The 16,587-nt window shown below is 36.4% G+C and overlaps 1 protein-coding gene and 1 long non-coding RNA gene across 2 annotated transcripts in view; both read left to right on the top strand.

Annotated features, from left to right (window-relative positions):
• Positions 1 to 12,695, top strand: part of LOC123661390 (transcription factor HNF-4 homolog) — a 90,049-nt gene extending 77,354 nt beyond the window's left edge. Inside the window, exons 4-8 of the mRNA XM_045596354.1 lie at positions 2,604 to 2,731; positions 4,494 to 4,640; positions 9,913 to 10,033; positions 11,561 to 11,692; positions 12,382 to 12,695. Of these exons, the coding sequence (XP_045452310.1) occupies positions 2,604 to 2,731; positions 4,494 to 4,640; positions 9,913 to 10,033; positions 11,561 to 11,692; positions 12,382 to 12,695 (842 nt within the window). The remainder of the gene's footprint in view (positions 1 to 2,603; positions 2,732 to 4,493; positions 4,641 to 9,912; positions 10,034 to 11,560; positions 11,693 to 12,381) is intronic.
• A 1,339-nt stretch (positions 12,696 to 14,034) lies between these two features.
• Positions 14,035 to 14,877, top strand: LOC123661939. Its single transcript, XR_006744414.1, has 2 exons — positions 14,035 to 14,118; positions 14,721 to 14,877. It is a non-coding gene; the product is annotated as an uncharacterized LOC123661939 (long non-coding RNA).
• The last annotated feature ends 1,710 nt before the right edge of the window (positions 14,878 to 16,587 follow it).

Below are 16,587 nucleotides of genomic sequence, written 5' to 3' on the forward strand. Positions count from 1 at the left end.
ATTAGTTGTCAAATGTGACTAATGCGGCATTACTCATTCAGCATAAAGACAAGCTTTTGGTGTAATCTATCTGTAACAAATAAAAATGATACGCTAAAGGTATTCAAATATTTCGCACATAGTTCAGACGGAATAAAAAATTAAAAAAAAATGGTTCCCAAGATCGTACAACCTCTCGAGTCGAGTCAGCTACTATGGAATAAATTCAAAAACGAAATTAAGCCATTTGTTTAAATGTATTGAGTTAAAAATTTAATAAATGTGTTTTTTTTTTCTGCTGCATATGGCAGAAATGGCTGTACTTGTAGACTGTAGACATTCCTACAATTTAACTTAAGTCCATTCCTATATTCAAATAACAATTACTTTTCCATACCGCTTAACTTCAAATATGGGCTTAAAATATACTTCAGCTTGTAATTTTATTCTATAAAGGTGATAAAAAAGCGTACGATCTGTCTGATGATAAGCGGATACCGTAGTCTATTGACGCCTGCAACAATAAGAGCATTACAAGCGCGTTGCCGACTCTAACCCCTCACCCTCTCCAGAAGTTCTGGCCACTTTACTCACCTCAGAAACACGATATCAGAGGAGTCATTAGAGGAGTCTAGTCTATATCCTCTTTCGATTTGGTACTTCATCCCTCTAGTGTACTTGTATCTGATTAATATAAACAATGCCTATGATAACTAATGTTTGTACGTCTTATATTAATTAAGAAAAAAAACATTCGTTTTACTCACGAAGTTTATATGCGAAACGAGTCGTTTTATATATAGCCACCCCTTTTAAGTTAACATTTAAACATTGCAAATATTTACTCATTTCAACGCAACAGTTGAAAAATGAAATTGATTGCAATGTTATTGACGAGGCAGCCATGAGGCAGCCGGTTCACCGACCGTCATTATCTCTAAATAAAATACCTACTCGTACTGCTTTATAACAATTACGTCGCACAAACAACACACGAGTTAATGAATGTTAGTGTTTATATGGTGTTTATTAAATGAGATAAATTTATATCATTTGATTCAGTATGTACATTAAACTAACCGCAATTTTGAAGTTCTGTCGTCAGTTTTAACAGACCCAATGCTGTGTTCGCTACTAGCTGACACCGCCAATTTCGTGCGGCCATGTTTTACTTCCTGACTATATCATTTTTTTTTTAATTTTTACTATTGTTTTTTTTTTTTGTAGTTTGTATTTGCGTTATCTACCTTGTCTTGCCATAATATATACTAAAACGAAATATTTTATTTGATGCACTATTGCGGAAGTTATGCGCGTAGTACATACATTTCTTTGCTAGCCCGTTGACGCAGTTTGTAGTGACCTTGCTTTCTGCTCCGAGGGTTGTGGGTTCGATTCCCACCCCAAGTCTGGGTGTAATATAAATATCTATTTATATACTTATATATATGTATTATAACTATGTTCATCGAAAAAAAAAAATGTAGCTAAAATACCAGTCGACTGTTACCTATAACACAAGCATTAAGTTGCTTACTTTAGGAACAGAGGACCGTGTGTGTATTGTGTAGATGTTTATTTATTTCGAGATAGATAGTTTTTAGTAGGTTGTCTAACGTAAAAATATATTTTTAATCAGATCTCCATATCCAAAGATTAAGTAAACAACGTTCATCTTTAGTGAGTAAACAAATACTTTATTTCAGACAGCCCAAAAAATATTAATGGAAAAATTGCCTGTTTTTATTTTTAAAATTTAAATAAACCTACATTTTCTTAATCTGTTTAGTATTTACTTACTTTTGCGATAAAATATTGTACAGCTTAAACAAAACAATATATTGCGACGTATCTGTTGAAAACTAATAAACAATTACTTGTAACAATAATGTCGGAGTAAACAACTTTAAACTCGTCCATCACAATCTATCAATAAACCAGATTTTATTGCTAAGTTATTCGTTTATAGTAATTTAATGCTATAACTTTGAACTTATAATATGGCATTTAATTATTTTTTAATATTTATATCACTTCAGCTTATCGCAGTCCACTGCTGGACATAAGCCTCCACAAGTTCGCGCCAAAAATGGTGTGAACTCATGTGTGTTGCCCATAGTAACCACGCTGGGCAAGGGGGTTGGTGACCGCAGGGCTGGCTTTATCGCACCGAAGACGCTGCTGCCCGTCGTCGGTCTTGTATTTCAAAGCCAGCAGTTCCAAAATAGTGGAACTGTGTTATCCCTTAGTCGCCTCTTACGACACCCATTAAGAGAGGGGGTGGCTATATTCTTTACTGCCGTAACCACACAGCTAATTAATAATAATTTAATATTTACCTATATAACATTGAATAAATTATTTATAAAGGTACACATAAATAAAATATACTTTGATAGACTTCAAATACTACAATTGGTTATTGTCTTCATATTTGAAACTCAAAAAACTTAACATTGAGCATGTTCGTCTGAAGTTTATTTTATATTATATTATTTACTATTTTAGGTTTTTTTTTTAATTAATCTTTTATCTAGTAGTTATAAACCTCCTACTTCAAATCTTAAAACGGATAATTATTTAACTGTCCACAGTCTTGGAAATATATAAATTTTTTATTTCAGCCGTACAGAACGAACGAGATCGTATAAACTGCAGGCGACCGTCGTACGAAGAGCCAAATCAAGCTAATGGGCTCTCCGTTGTGTCTCTGCTTAATGCCGAACTTTTGAGCCGGAAGGTTATAGATGAAGTAAGCATTTTTAGACATTTTATCATCGTTTTAAAAATAACGACGAAAAGGCTTAAACGATAGGAATTGATTATTCTATTTTATACCAGTATTTGACTTGTTTTTGTGTTACTAAAGACTTTTTCCTCTGGCCCTAAAAGTTACCTGGAAGAGATCGCTTTTCAGCAATAAGGTAGCCCTTTTGTGCGTTAAATATTTTGCTTTATTATTTTTTATAGGTAATGTTTTGTTTACAGTAATGTGTTTTATTATTATGGCAAAACAATGTATGATAAAAATATCGATAGCACTAAAATAATGGCTTTATTCATTCTGAAATCATTTACTATGTCATCTATCTTTTCAATTTCTTACGTTATAGTTTAATAATAAATAAATATGTATTTTTATGCTATATATTTTTTCCTCTATTCAAAAAATATCACTAAAAATTAAAATGAAATTAATAATTTTCATTTTATTTTAGTTTGATAGTAGTTGTATAGTGAGGTAATTTGTGTTAATGTCATCAACATTTTATTTGTTTTATAAAATTTACACCACGCTATATCTTATTACACCTTTGTTTGGTTATTAGTAATTATATAATTCAATAAAATAATTCTCTGCAAGGTTCAAGACTTGTTTATTTAAACTGTCATTTGATACTATATCAAAATAGTATTACCAATTATTATGCTGTTCTTTCATTTCGTATTCATAAATATATTTATAAACAATAAGTAAAACGATTTTAAAATTGGTTATTTAATTATTATTATTATTATTGTTTTTTTTTTTTGGATAAAAGATTTTATTTAAATGCGCTAAAAATAATGAAATAAACTTTTCTTTAAAACTTTTACTATCAACATATTTCAAATTAAGTAAATACGAGTACTAGCTTATCACAAGATAGTACTCGTATTTCCTTAGTTTTAAAAATATTTTAAAAATGAAAATCAAAAACATCAAGGTACCTATTTAATTTATATAGGTAAATCTTACATCATCTTATCATCATTTCATCTTCGTCATACTTTCTTTTTCGAGTTACACTTAGCAAGACTTTTTATTTTGATGCCCATATTGAAGGAGTGGATTAAAAATCAATAACTAATGTCCGACTGAAACAGGTTTTCTGGACGAAGCTGAAACCGAAACCATTTGGCCTTGGACTCAGTTTCGGTTCAAACCAAAAATCCCGTGGACATTGTAAATTTTTATACTGAGTTCTTGTTTATTTTAACCATTTATTTGCAATTACATACAAACGCAACATAGATTTTGATACCATAGGGTTTGTGTTTATAATATTCTTCAGGTAGTAATATTTACTTCTTGAGAAATAAGTTAGTCGAACGATGAGCGACATTCCACAAACACGTGTTTCGCCGGGGCCGAATTTTTTAGACCATTTTTAGCCAAAACCGAAACTACGGTCGTCTTTGGACGAAAGCGACCAAACGAAATTTCGGTCGGTCCTTAAAAATAACTAGTCTGTCATCTTGGGTGATCCGCCATGTTGAGTTTAGAGTGAAATCTTCAGGTATATACAAAATTTAAGCTCAATCGGTAGAAGATACATGCTTCAAAATTAAATTGCAAGATTCCACTCTACAAACATACCATACATTGCAAGTTAAATAAAGGTTTTTAACAATGACCAAAATAATATAGTAAATATCCGATTTTACTTTAAAATCAAAGTATTAATAACTAAGAAAGTTTAAAAACTTATAAATAAGCGTATACATTTAGTTATTTGTATTTTCTTCGACAGACACACAACACGACAGATGCAGAGATCAACAATCGAAAGTTGGCCAAGATAAACGACGTCTGCGACTCAATAAAGCAACAGCTCCTCATACTAGTCGAGTGGGCGAAGTACATCCCCGCCTTCACAGAGCTACATTTGGATGACCAAGTATGATATGTCTAGAAATCGATAGTTTTTTTATATAAAAAGTTACCTATGTTACTTCTAATACGTCCAAGAATATATGTACAAAGTTTCGTGATGATTGGTGAAGCAGTTTTTTCGTGAAAGCGTAACAAACAAACTTCAGGTCAAAGATATTTATTCTCATAAGAATTAACAATTCACTTATATGAGAAATACATTGGAAAGAATACATTTTTAAATATCTACAAGTTTACAATAATTCTAGCCGAGCGTGTCGGTAATAAACAAAGTTCATTATACAATATCGTCACAAAAACCAAAAAGTGGGTAGAAACGCATTACATCAATGGTAAGACCGGTCACTATGCATTAAAAAAAAAAGCAACAAAAGCAGCAAGCGACGAAACACAAACAAATACATAGATCTTCAAATGTTAAACTAGATGCGGCCAGGCGAAATATATATTTACTCGTATGTGTGTGATTTTAAAATTATATAATTAAGGTTTTTATTTATTAAATACTTTATTTTTTATTGAGATTTTGCAACCTATTTCCTAGTTATTTTAACGTTATTACTTTGATTTAAAGTGAGGGTCTTTTAAACATATACATATGTAAATAATTTTAAATTTACGTTTTTTTTTTTTTTTTTTTTTTTTTTTTAATTTTTTTTTTTTTTTTTTGCAGACTAAGAATTTTTGATATTTTGTATTATATTTTTTTTTATGTATAAATTTGTAGTTTTTTTTTTTTATTGTTTTGCAACCTATTTCTTAATTATTATTATTTATTTGTTTATTTCATTTACGTTATTACTTCCACTCATTATTTTAGATGATAATTTTTGTTTGTAGTTGTGATAATTGTTTTTATTATATTTTTAGATTTTGTAAATAATTTTTTAGCAATTTTTTAAACTTCAGGAAGCTTTTAGCTTCTTTAATAACTGTGGGCATTTTATTATATATTTGTACACTTTCAAATGTAATGTTCCTTTTCCCGTAATTTGTTCTCGGTGGGCGTAGAACTAGGTCATTAGAACTTCTCAACATTTTTGTTTGTATATTTTTCTTTTTAGTAAAAGTTAAAGTGCTACGTAAATCTTTATTTATAATTTTTCTTATAAGTATGCAAGAATAGTATTTGTATGATTGTTCAATGTTAAGTATTTTCGTATCTTTATATATTTTAGTTGAAGGTGTTAGGAAATCGTAATGAAATAGTAATTTAACCAGTTTGTTTTGAGCGACTTGAAGAGTGTTAAGAATAGTTTTAGCAGCTGATCCCCAGATCTCTATCAAATAGTCTATGTGCGGCTTTGCCAAAGAGTTATAAATAAAGTGGCGTACTTTTTGTGGTAGACAGTGAACAATTCCGCGTAGTGCTCCAGTAAGTGATGTTAACTTTGATTTTACTTTTTCCAATTGTAATTTCCAAGTCAGTTGATTATCCAAAATTAGCCCTAGATACTTTTCACTAGTAACTCTTTTTATTTCAAAATCATCAATTTTCAAAGGTGCGAAATTAGGTATTATTTTATTTTTTGCTGTAAAAATGACATAGTTTGTTTTCGATAGGTTTATTGTTAGTAGGTTAGACTGAAACCACGTTTTTAATATATTAAGATCACCTTACGCGTCTTGAATGATTGTTTCAATTTCGCCACCGAAATAAAACAGGCTTGTATCATCCGCATATAGTGATAGATCACCTTTGAGTCTCAATCTACTTAGGGAATTAATATAAATTAGAAAGAGCAACGGGCCCAAAACTGACCCTTGTGGCACACCGCAAGTTATTATTTTTGGGCTACTTTTATATTTTGAAATTTGGACTACCTGGTAGCGATTGGAGAGATATGATTTAAGCAGTTCAAAAACTTTACCTTTTATGCCGATATCGCCTATCTTATTTAAGAGAATTTTGTGGGAAACTGTATCAAACGCTTTCTTTAAATCAATAAAAATACCGATGGCGATTTTTTTTTCATCTATATTATTTTTTAATTTTGTAACTAGATCTACAGTTGCTGACAGTGTGTTAGATTTGGGCCTGAATCCATATTGTTTATGATAAAGAAAATCAATAGAGTTTAGATATGTTTCAAGACGATTATAAATTACCTTCTCAAAAATTTTGGACACTACGGGAAGTATTGATATAGGTCGGTAATTGCTGGGGTCAGTTTTATTTCCAGATTTATAAATTGGTGTGACTTTGGCGATTTTAAGATTAGCAGGAAATGTGCCTTGTTCTAGACAGTTATTTAAGCATCGAGTCAGCTCTGGGGCAATTAGGTTTTTTAAACATTTTATCGATTTAGTACTGATGTTATCAATGCCTGAAGTAGTATTAGAATCCAAGTTATTAATGATTTTAATTATTTCACCTACCGTGGCCGGTTTCATTTTTGTTAGTATATTGTCACCCGCATCGACTTCAGTAATAGTAACAATCTTATCATCATGGTCCTGAAGAGCTATTTTCTGTGCTAGTTCCTCTCCGATGGTCGAAAAGAATAAGTTGAAATGTTCACATATCTCTTTAGTTTCAGTTATTAAAGTATTTCCTATGAGTAATTTTGGTGCTGCCAAAGATTGCTTAACTTTGTTATTAGATAGATCATTTATAAGTTTCCACATCTTGGACGGTTTATTTTTATAGTCTGTAAATTTCTTGTAAAAATACTCTTTTTTCATTTTTTTAATTTCATTAGCAACTAAATTTCTTTGTTTTATAAAATTATTTTCAGTGATTTTATCCTTAGGATTGTGTTTATGTTGATGCCAGAGTTTGTTTTTATAGTTAATTTCTTTGATTATCCCTTTATTAATCCATTGTTGCCTTGGTGGGTTTATAATTTTGACTTTTTTTATTTTACAATCCTCAATAGTTTTTATTAGTTTGTCTTCAAGTTTTTTATATTCATTGTTTTTGATGTTTTCTAAGCTTAATATTTTAATTGTTTCATACAGTTTATTATAATCGAGTGCTTCATATTCAATTCTTCGCTTAGGTTTTATTTGTTGCTTCTTTATCTCAAAATACATTTGCTTGTGGTCCGACAATGATGATTCAATAATTGCCAAATGAAAACTATTTTCTTTGAGGTCTGTAGATATATGATCAAGAAGAGTTTTGCTTTTTGAGGTTTCACGTGTGCAGTACTCAGTGCAAATTTTATTGACTACTGCATACCCATTTTCCAGTAGTGTATCTGTGTACGCTTCAACAGTGCTATCAGGGTTTAGTAGATCCAGGTTAAAATCACCAAATAACACGGCCCTTCTTCTTTGATTCAGTTGTAATGCAAAAGTTTCTAAAAAGTTTTTAACGTTAGTTCTGCCAGGTTTATATATTGCACCAATATCGATTGAGAGTTTTTGTAAATGGATCCACAGGTAATGATTTCCATCCTTTTCCAGTTCCTCAACCTTATAATGTTTCAAACAATCATGAACGAAAATTGACACTCCACCACCAATAGCATCCTGTCTATACTGATAGTAGTGCGTGTAGCCGTTAAATTGCAATCTATTGGCTTCGGCATCAGATTTAATCCACGTTTCTGTCAAAACTATCACATGTATTATGCTTTTGAACGATTGAACGATACATTTAAATTCGTCAAATTTTCCGGGCGTCACAACACTGCGAATATTTGCGTATAGGAACTTCAAGGATTGTGTGTTGATTATAAGATTGTCGTAATTGTTTGTCACTTGGTAAGTAATTTTGTCTTCGTCTTCGGTATTGTTTATGCTTAGGCTTTTATCAGGTAATGTTTTTACTATTGTATGCTTGCTTGTAATGTAATTAATTTGTATATTTTTGGAGTTTGAAGCTTGGTGTGCTGTGTCTTGGATTTTTTTAGAGTGGTTTCTTAAATCGTGGGGTTTTTTGGAGCAGAGGTAACAATTTTAGGTATGCCTTTTATGTGCTTGATTTGTATATTTTCTTCTCCATTTGTTATCCGACGGTTTAGTTCATCTTTTAATTTTCTAAAACGTGTTTGTTGAAATGGCGTTTGATCTGGGAAAATTTTTATTGTGCTTTCTTTAATTTTTTTTCTGTTTTGAAGAATCATCTTGGCGGTTTGTTCTAACGCAAAGTAAACCTTAATAGCACGATTATGATTGGCTTTGTATTTGCCAATTCTGGTAACTTTAGTAGGTTCGGGGCAATCCTTTGATAAAGACGTAATAACCTTAAAAACCTCTTCCTTATCTTGCCTACGCCGTTCTTTATAATCGTTAGACTGTGGTTCTGGGATCCCAGATAATATGATATTATTTTTTCGAAGAATTTGTTCCCTAATTTCTGTCACCATGTTCTCGTGCATTGTTTCATCTATTTTATGCGAATCAATGTGGGATGTTTCTAATTTTAGAACATTAGATTCTAAAGACGCAATTCTCGCCTCCATTTTTCCTGTGGCAGAAGTAATATTTTGAATATCAGCTTTCATCTTTTCGTGATCTGTGTTTATGGTTGACAGTTGCTGTTGCGTCTTCCCAATGCTGGATTTGATTTCGAACATTTCATTTTTGATAGAAGCTATATCATTTGTTATTTTTGTTGAACATTCTTTTTGTGTGCTTATAGATGTTGTTAAGAGGGCCATCATTTCATTAATTTGTTTTTGAATATCCCCAAGTTGATTATTCACATCATTGTCAGGACAATATTTTCGTTTGTTGCGTAGAGTAGTTTTAGGTAAATCCTTGGAAGTTCTTCCTTGCATATCCATAGTAGACAAGTTTGGTTGCGATCCACTACGCTCGATATTTTGGCCGTTTCCAGTAGGTGAGTGTACTATATCCATGTTGTTTTTGTATTCGATTACGTTTAAAACGTTATGGACGTAATTGACACAGCACTAATCAATCGACTATAGTCACTAAAATAATTGTAATTCGGTCGAAATTAGATTGACCAAACTATTATCTCTTTAAATGCTTTAAAACACGTCCGCTTCGCACGCACGCTCACGCTAAACTTACATTCACATTTATAATATTAGTAGGGATTTATGGTAAATTTAGTCAATGTAATCTAATTTACAAATATTTTTAGATAAATATAATAATAATCAAGTATCACACAACACCAATTTTATTTTGTTTTATCAGATTTTATGGGTCAAGGGTATATTTTCGAAAGCGGCCCAATAACATAGTCGATCAAGAGTAGTAAAGCTTGGTTCCTTAGTTAAAAATATTTCATTTCTACGACATGTTTCAAAATGAAAATTGAATTGAATCACCGCCCGTGGCGCTGTCGCGCGCAGGTGGCGCTGCTGCGCGCGCACGCGGGCGAGCACCTGCTGCTGGGCTGCGCGCGCCGCTCGCTGCACCTCAGCGACGTGCTGCTGCTGGGGAACAACTGCATCATCGCCAAGCACAACATCGGTGAGCGGTCCACTTCGACCTCCACAGGCACACACACAAAGACAGACACACACACAGAGACAGAGAGAGAGAGACGTACACAGACAGACACACACAGACAGACAGGCACACAAACACACCAACTCAAGCATCAACTTTAAGCAACAAGTCGAACTCGTGAGTGCCAAAGCATCAACACTGGTTGCTAGCCTGGCACGGCTGAGACGGCATAATATCGGAGGCCCAAAGCAGAGTAGGGGGCTACTACTGTCTTCAGTGGTCACATCAATGCTAAAATATGGAGTATCTATTTGAGCGGACGCATTGGACACCCAAGAATCATGGAGAAAGACTGGACCGCTTTTCCGCCGGGGTGCCTTACGGTTGGCCAATGCCTTCCGCACAGTTTCTGATAAAGCAGTGTTTGTCATCTCTGGAACTTTACCCCTTTAAGTTCTAGTCGAGGAAAGACGACCCTATACCAACGAAAGAGGTCAACCACACTAAGCGCTGAGGAACTCAGAACTGAAGAACGGCGGAACAGCATAACCCAATAGCAACAAAAGTGAGATGCCGCAGTAAAGGGTAGACGGAGGCACCGTCTCATACCAAGGATCGACGTTTGGCGGAACCGGAGTCATGGCGAGGTGAACTACTACCTTACATAGATGTTGTCGGGACATGGCTGCTTTTGGGCCTACCTCCATCGCTTCAAACACGATGATTCTCCGGAGTGCCCGTCTTGCCCGGGAGTCACTGAAAATGCAGAGCATGTTTTCTTTGTGTGTCCGCGGTTCAGTCCTCAGCATGATGAACTGGAGAGCGTCATCGGCCGGAGAATCCAACCAGAGACTGTAGTGGAGGCAATGTTGTCCACCGAGGCTGCTTGGAACGCTATGATCACGTTTCCTACAGAGGTCCTCACCGACTTGCGTTGCATAGAAAGAGAGAGAGCAAAAGAGAGATAAGATCTTATGTACCTGAAGGAAGAGTAGCAGCTGGTTCCTCCCCCTACGAAGTAATGTCTAACGGTGGTACCGTGGGGATCAGAGGCTGGAGAGCAAGGGGGTTTTTTTAGTGGGTGGAAATCCCACACTACCGACCATCATCCCTCACGGCGGTGTCTTTGAAAATTTTTTTCCTCCTCACGCAAAAAAAAAGCACACAAAGACAGTCACACACACACACACACAAAAACACGCGCACACACGCACACACACACAAACACACAAACACACAAACATGCACACACACGCACATACACACACACGCACACAAAACGCGCGCGCGACCGTTATCAAACGTTCGGCGGTGCGTGTGTGTCAATATACTCTCAAATTCAAAACAATAAAACAGAGCTTCACGTTTTATATACAAGCTGCCTGTACTTGTTACCCAACCTCCTCCTATAAGCAAATATTCTTACTCAAAAGTTTTTATTTTTTAAATAAAACCAGACGATCCCAAGAGTGAGGTTGTCCTGTTCAAACACATGAACAGGCAGCTTCGCTCTCCAATATTATTATATATATAGAATTAACTGAACAGATGGCCGAATGGACATAGACATCAGCATGATCGGCATCCGCGTGATGGACGAGATCGTGAAGCCGCTGCGCGAGATCGACATCGACGACACCGAGTTCGCCTGCCTCAAGGCCATCGTGTTCTTCGATCCGAGTGAGTTTTTTGTACTTGAACGATGATGTAAGTCTGGTTCCTATATCCAAAATATAACAAGTTTTGCTTACGAACCGTACAATTTTGAAAACGATGTGATGTATGATTTCGGCTTTAGTAGTCAAATAAAATAACGGATCATACATAATATTATTTCATCTAACCCCGTTAGACTAAATATTCGCTCCTTGTCATTTGTTAACGACCCGGCGTAGTCGCCAGACGGTCGTTCTAGTTAGTACAAGTGTTGGGCATAGGCCTCTTTCTCCACGTATGAGAAGGGTTGGAGCTTAATCCACCACGCTGCTCCACTGCGGGTTGGCGGATATGTTCCCTTCTATGAGTAACGATCGCTATCAGGTATTTATGATAAAAACCGGGACCGGCAGCTTAACGTGCTCTCCGAGACACGGAGTCTTCACTTACAATGACAGACATCGAAACCGAAAAAGATTATTTGTACAAATACTAATATCTATAGACCACGCACAACCCTACACGTACACCAGAGTGGTTTTACAAGTTAATACTTTAAATCGAGACTTTATACATGTCACGCGTTGATAGCTAATTTTAATGACACATATGAAATGAAATGAAAAATAGTAACATAATTACGTAGAGACACTAAGTCTCGACGCAAGAATAAATTTTCGTATAATGTGTAACGTGGACGTTCGTATGAGCAGACGCGAAGGGCCTCTCGCAGCCGCAGAAGATCAAACAGCTGCGGTACCAGATCCAGATCAACCTGGAGGACTACATCAGCGACCGGCAGTACGACGGGCGCGGCCGCTTCGGCGAGCTGCTGCTGTGCCTGCCGCCGCTGCAGAGCATCACGTGGCAGATGATCGAGCAGATCCAGTTCGCCAAGCTGTTCGGCGTGGCGCACGTGGACAGCCTGCTGCAGGAGATGCTGCTCGGAGGTGGGCCTCGGGGGCGCGGTAGGGAACAGCCTGCTGCAGGAGATGCTGCTCGGAGGTGGGCGGAGGGGGCGCGGTAGGGAACAGCCTGCTGCAGGAGATGCTGCTCGGAGGTGGGCGGAGGGGGCGCGGTAGGGAACAGCCTGCTGCAGGAGATGCTGCTCGGAGGTGGGCGGAGGGGGCGCGGTAGGGAACAGCCTGCTGCAGGAGATGCTGCTCGGAGGTGGGCGGAGGGGGCGCGGTAGGGAACAGCCTGCTGCAGGAGATGCTGCTCGGAGGTGGGCGGAGGGGGCGCGGTAGGGAACAGCCTGCTGCAGGAGATGCTGCTCGGAGGTGGGCGGAGGGGGCGCGGTAGGGAACAGCCTGCTGCAGGAGATGCTGCTCGGAGGTGGGCGGAGGGGGCGCGGTAGGGAACAGCCTGCTGCAGGAGATGCTGCTCGGAGGTGGGCGGAGGGGGCGCGGTAGGGATGGCCTGCTCAAACTAGGAGCAGTTCGAGCTCGGTCGTAGTGTTGTCTAGTAGTAGTGTTCTCCTGTGGTGAGTAAGGGGAGAGCTCATGGGGGAAGGGAGGGGGGAACGCTCTTGCTGTTTATTGCTTGGTGTTGCAGGCGTATATAAACTACGGTAATCACTTACCATAGAGCCGCACGCTTGTTTTTTTTTTGTAATTGTATAAAAAAACTCGATTTGTGATAGTCGCGTTTTAGTTTCGTGATAAGACTTATATTCATGAAACCTTCATGTCTTCAGAGCTGTTTTGAGATAGTATAATTGATTATTGGGATATCAGATACTCAGACTTTGCCCGAGATGTGAAAATTCTTCACGTCGTTTACCATCAGCGCCGAGCACAAATAAATAAAAATACTTTGAATGTTCGTATTAACATCCAACGACCGGATCGTATCATCCAACCACAAAATAATAAGATTTGTTTTTGGAACGTTTACCCGGCCCCCCTTAGAACTTAAAGACCTTCCAACGTTACGGCTTGACTTACAATTAGCGGATGCCCGTAATTGTTTCCTAAGAGCACTTTAACTGAGACATTTTAACTGAGGTAGGGCACAGCAGGAAATTTCCTGCTGTGCCAATATATGGAGCCCGAGTCACACCACTTAGATCACAGCTAAATAATAAATACTGCTTTCAAGCAGTGTCGTGTTCCTGTTAGGGAGTAAGGCGACCAGAGCTCCTGGAGGGAATTGGGGATAGGTTTGGCAACGCGCTTGCGATCCTTCTGGTGTTGCCGACGTCTATAAGCTACAGTAATCGCTTACCATCGGGTGAACCGTACGCTTGTTTGCCGACCTAATTATAAATTTAAAAAAAAAATTGTGATCAAACTTATGGTTTGTTTGCAGGCGCCTCGGCAGAGGTTCCGCTGGAGGAGGGTGCGGAGGGCGGGGCGGGGGCGGGCGCAGAGGTGGGGGCGGGCGCGGCGCTGGTGCCGCAGCTGCCGCCCGCCTTCGAGGCGCCCTTCAAGCAGGAGCCCAACATGTGAGTGAGTGTTCATTTCTCTCAAAAATATTACAACTTCAGCCTATCGCAGTCGACTGCTGGACATAGGCCTCCCCCAAGTTCGCGTCAAACATCCCGGTTTTCCGCAATCCTCATCCAAGCACCATCGGCAATCTTAACCGAGAATAGAGGGGCTGTCGGAAACTGGAGGCCGAAATTTCTGGCACGAACTCATGGTTTTTGCCCATAGTCACCACCCTGGGTTGGCGGGTTGGTGACCCCAGGGCTAGCTTTGTTGCACAGAAGACGTTACAACAATAGAACACTTTGTTTAATTGAAGTAAAACTTCTTTCCGCACGCTTGACTTGGGGAGTAAGCTAGAGAAGGCAAGAAAGAAAGAGAGGTGCGAGAAGACGTTTTTATACTCTCTCATATATATATAGATGGAGCTAAAGTTTTACTTCAGTCGTGTGTTCTAAATCTTAAAGCACACTCGAAAAAAAATTTTTGACAATTTTATACCGTAATGAAAATAAAAATATTAAATATATGTTTTATAAGTTAAAATCCAAAAAAGAACAAAAAAATGTTTGGTTACTTTAGAATATTCTCAGTTACTATTTTTTTTTTTTTTTTCGTTCCAGGAGCCCAGCATCCTTCACGAATCATAAAGACGTCTGATATTACACTGTTAGAGTTGAATAAAGGACAGAGATGGATTTGAATTTCATAAACATTAAAACTTTATACATTGGTATAAAATTGTTATAAATTTCGTTAATAACATTCATACGAAAAGTATATTGTATGACATATTTTTTGAAAATTATACTAGAGAGTATATAAATATATTTTACTGCGGGCAGCTTTAATAATGCCATGTTTTAAATATATATATATATATATATATATATATATATATATATATATCAATATAATATGTATCCATTAGGATAAAATATATTTTTAAAGGTGGACTATAGGAAATTGTCTATTTTATTGTCAATTTAAATTTTAAAAAATTTATTGAAAGCTATATTTTGATGTTATTATATTATCAGTTGAGGGAAACCAAAATTATTAAGTTCTATTGTTTTCACTCGACTGCTGTGAAACTGTTCGATATTACCGAAACGAAATAATGAGTCGTTATCATCACTTCAGCCTATCGTCCAGTCCACTGCTGGACAATGACCTCTAAAAAAACCGTGCCAAAAATTGCATAAACTCTTGTGTTTTTCCTATAGTCACCACACTGGACAGGCGGGTTTGTGACCGCAGTACTGGCTTTGTCGCACCGAAGACGCTGCTGCCCGTCTTTGGTCTGTGTATTTCAAAGCCAGCAGTTGGATGGCTATCCCGCCACCGGTCGGCTTTTTTAGTTCCAAGGTGGTAGTGGAACTGTGTTATCCGTTAGTCGCCTCTTACGACACCCACGGGAAGATAGGGGTGGCTATATTCTTTACTACCGTAACCACACACCAATAATGAGTTGATTGACGTTGTTATTATAATAAAAGCAAATAATTTATTCGTTTTTGATACGTTTTTATACATAGCGTTTTTTATTTATTAAATATAATACTTTTATTTTCGTAAAATGACTATTGGTTATATGTTAACTTTAGTTACCATTTATTGTAAAGTAGGTGACGGTTTTGAATTTGTTGCGTACTGTTTGAAATTGTTTGCATGGTTTTGTTAAAACTTGCCTTTAATAAACGAGAAATAAACTAAATTTAGTTGTATTTATCTCATAATATAGGGATTAGATCTACTTTTTTTTACCTACTAATGTTTGTAGTAGACTGAGGTTATAACATAAACGGCGACTAATTATAGGTATCAAATAGTTGATTTATATTATTTGTACCACTGTCAATGCTCAATGTATTCATTTCGGATAGGGTGGTATCAGATTAAGCCAAATGGTGAAAGTTATTTTATTAGGTAGTTAATGGGTTTGTCTATAGACTTACAGCTATGTGTAATGGTGCCTTATTTTCCTAGAGGTGTATTGTTATTGTACATACCATGTTATGAACTTTAGATTATACTTTTTAAATTAAATAATCTGTTACAAAAAAAAATGTTTTTAATTAAACATCCTTTACAAATAATATACATAACTTAAAAGATTTATAAAATCAAGGTTTTTCTTTTACGTCCATGTAGCCTTTTCTCCGGTTACTCCTACTCTTGCAGTAAAGAAATAACACAGATAAAGCAGAAACCGCCGACATTGCTAGCAGCGGGATATATACAGGAAACATTGATTAAAAAGTACCCTAGAGCACTGATCCGTTTCTTATAATTATATTTAAGTTCTATTTTATTCGATGTAAAGATGAATAGTTCTCGATTAAAAATGTTTGTGATTGATGACACCATCGTGACAATTTTTCTTTTTCTAACAGATATTTTAAATTAAAACTCTTTGCTAACCAGAAATTGTCGATAGCTAAATTGCGCTTATTAATTTTAATAAAATAGTCATATCGAAATGATTCT

Source organism: Melitaea cinxia, chromosome 17 (assembly GCF_905220565.1).
Source record: "Melitaea cinxia chromosome 17, ilMelCinx1.1, whole genome shotgun sequence".
NCBI lineage: Eukaryota > Metazoa > Arthropoda > Insecta > Lepidoptera > Nymphalidae > Melitaea > Melitaea cinxia.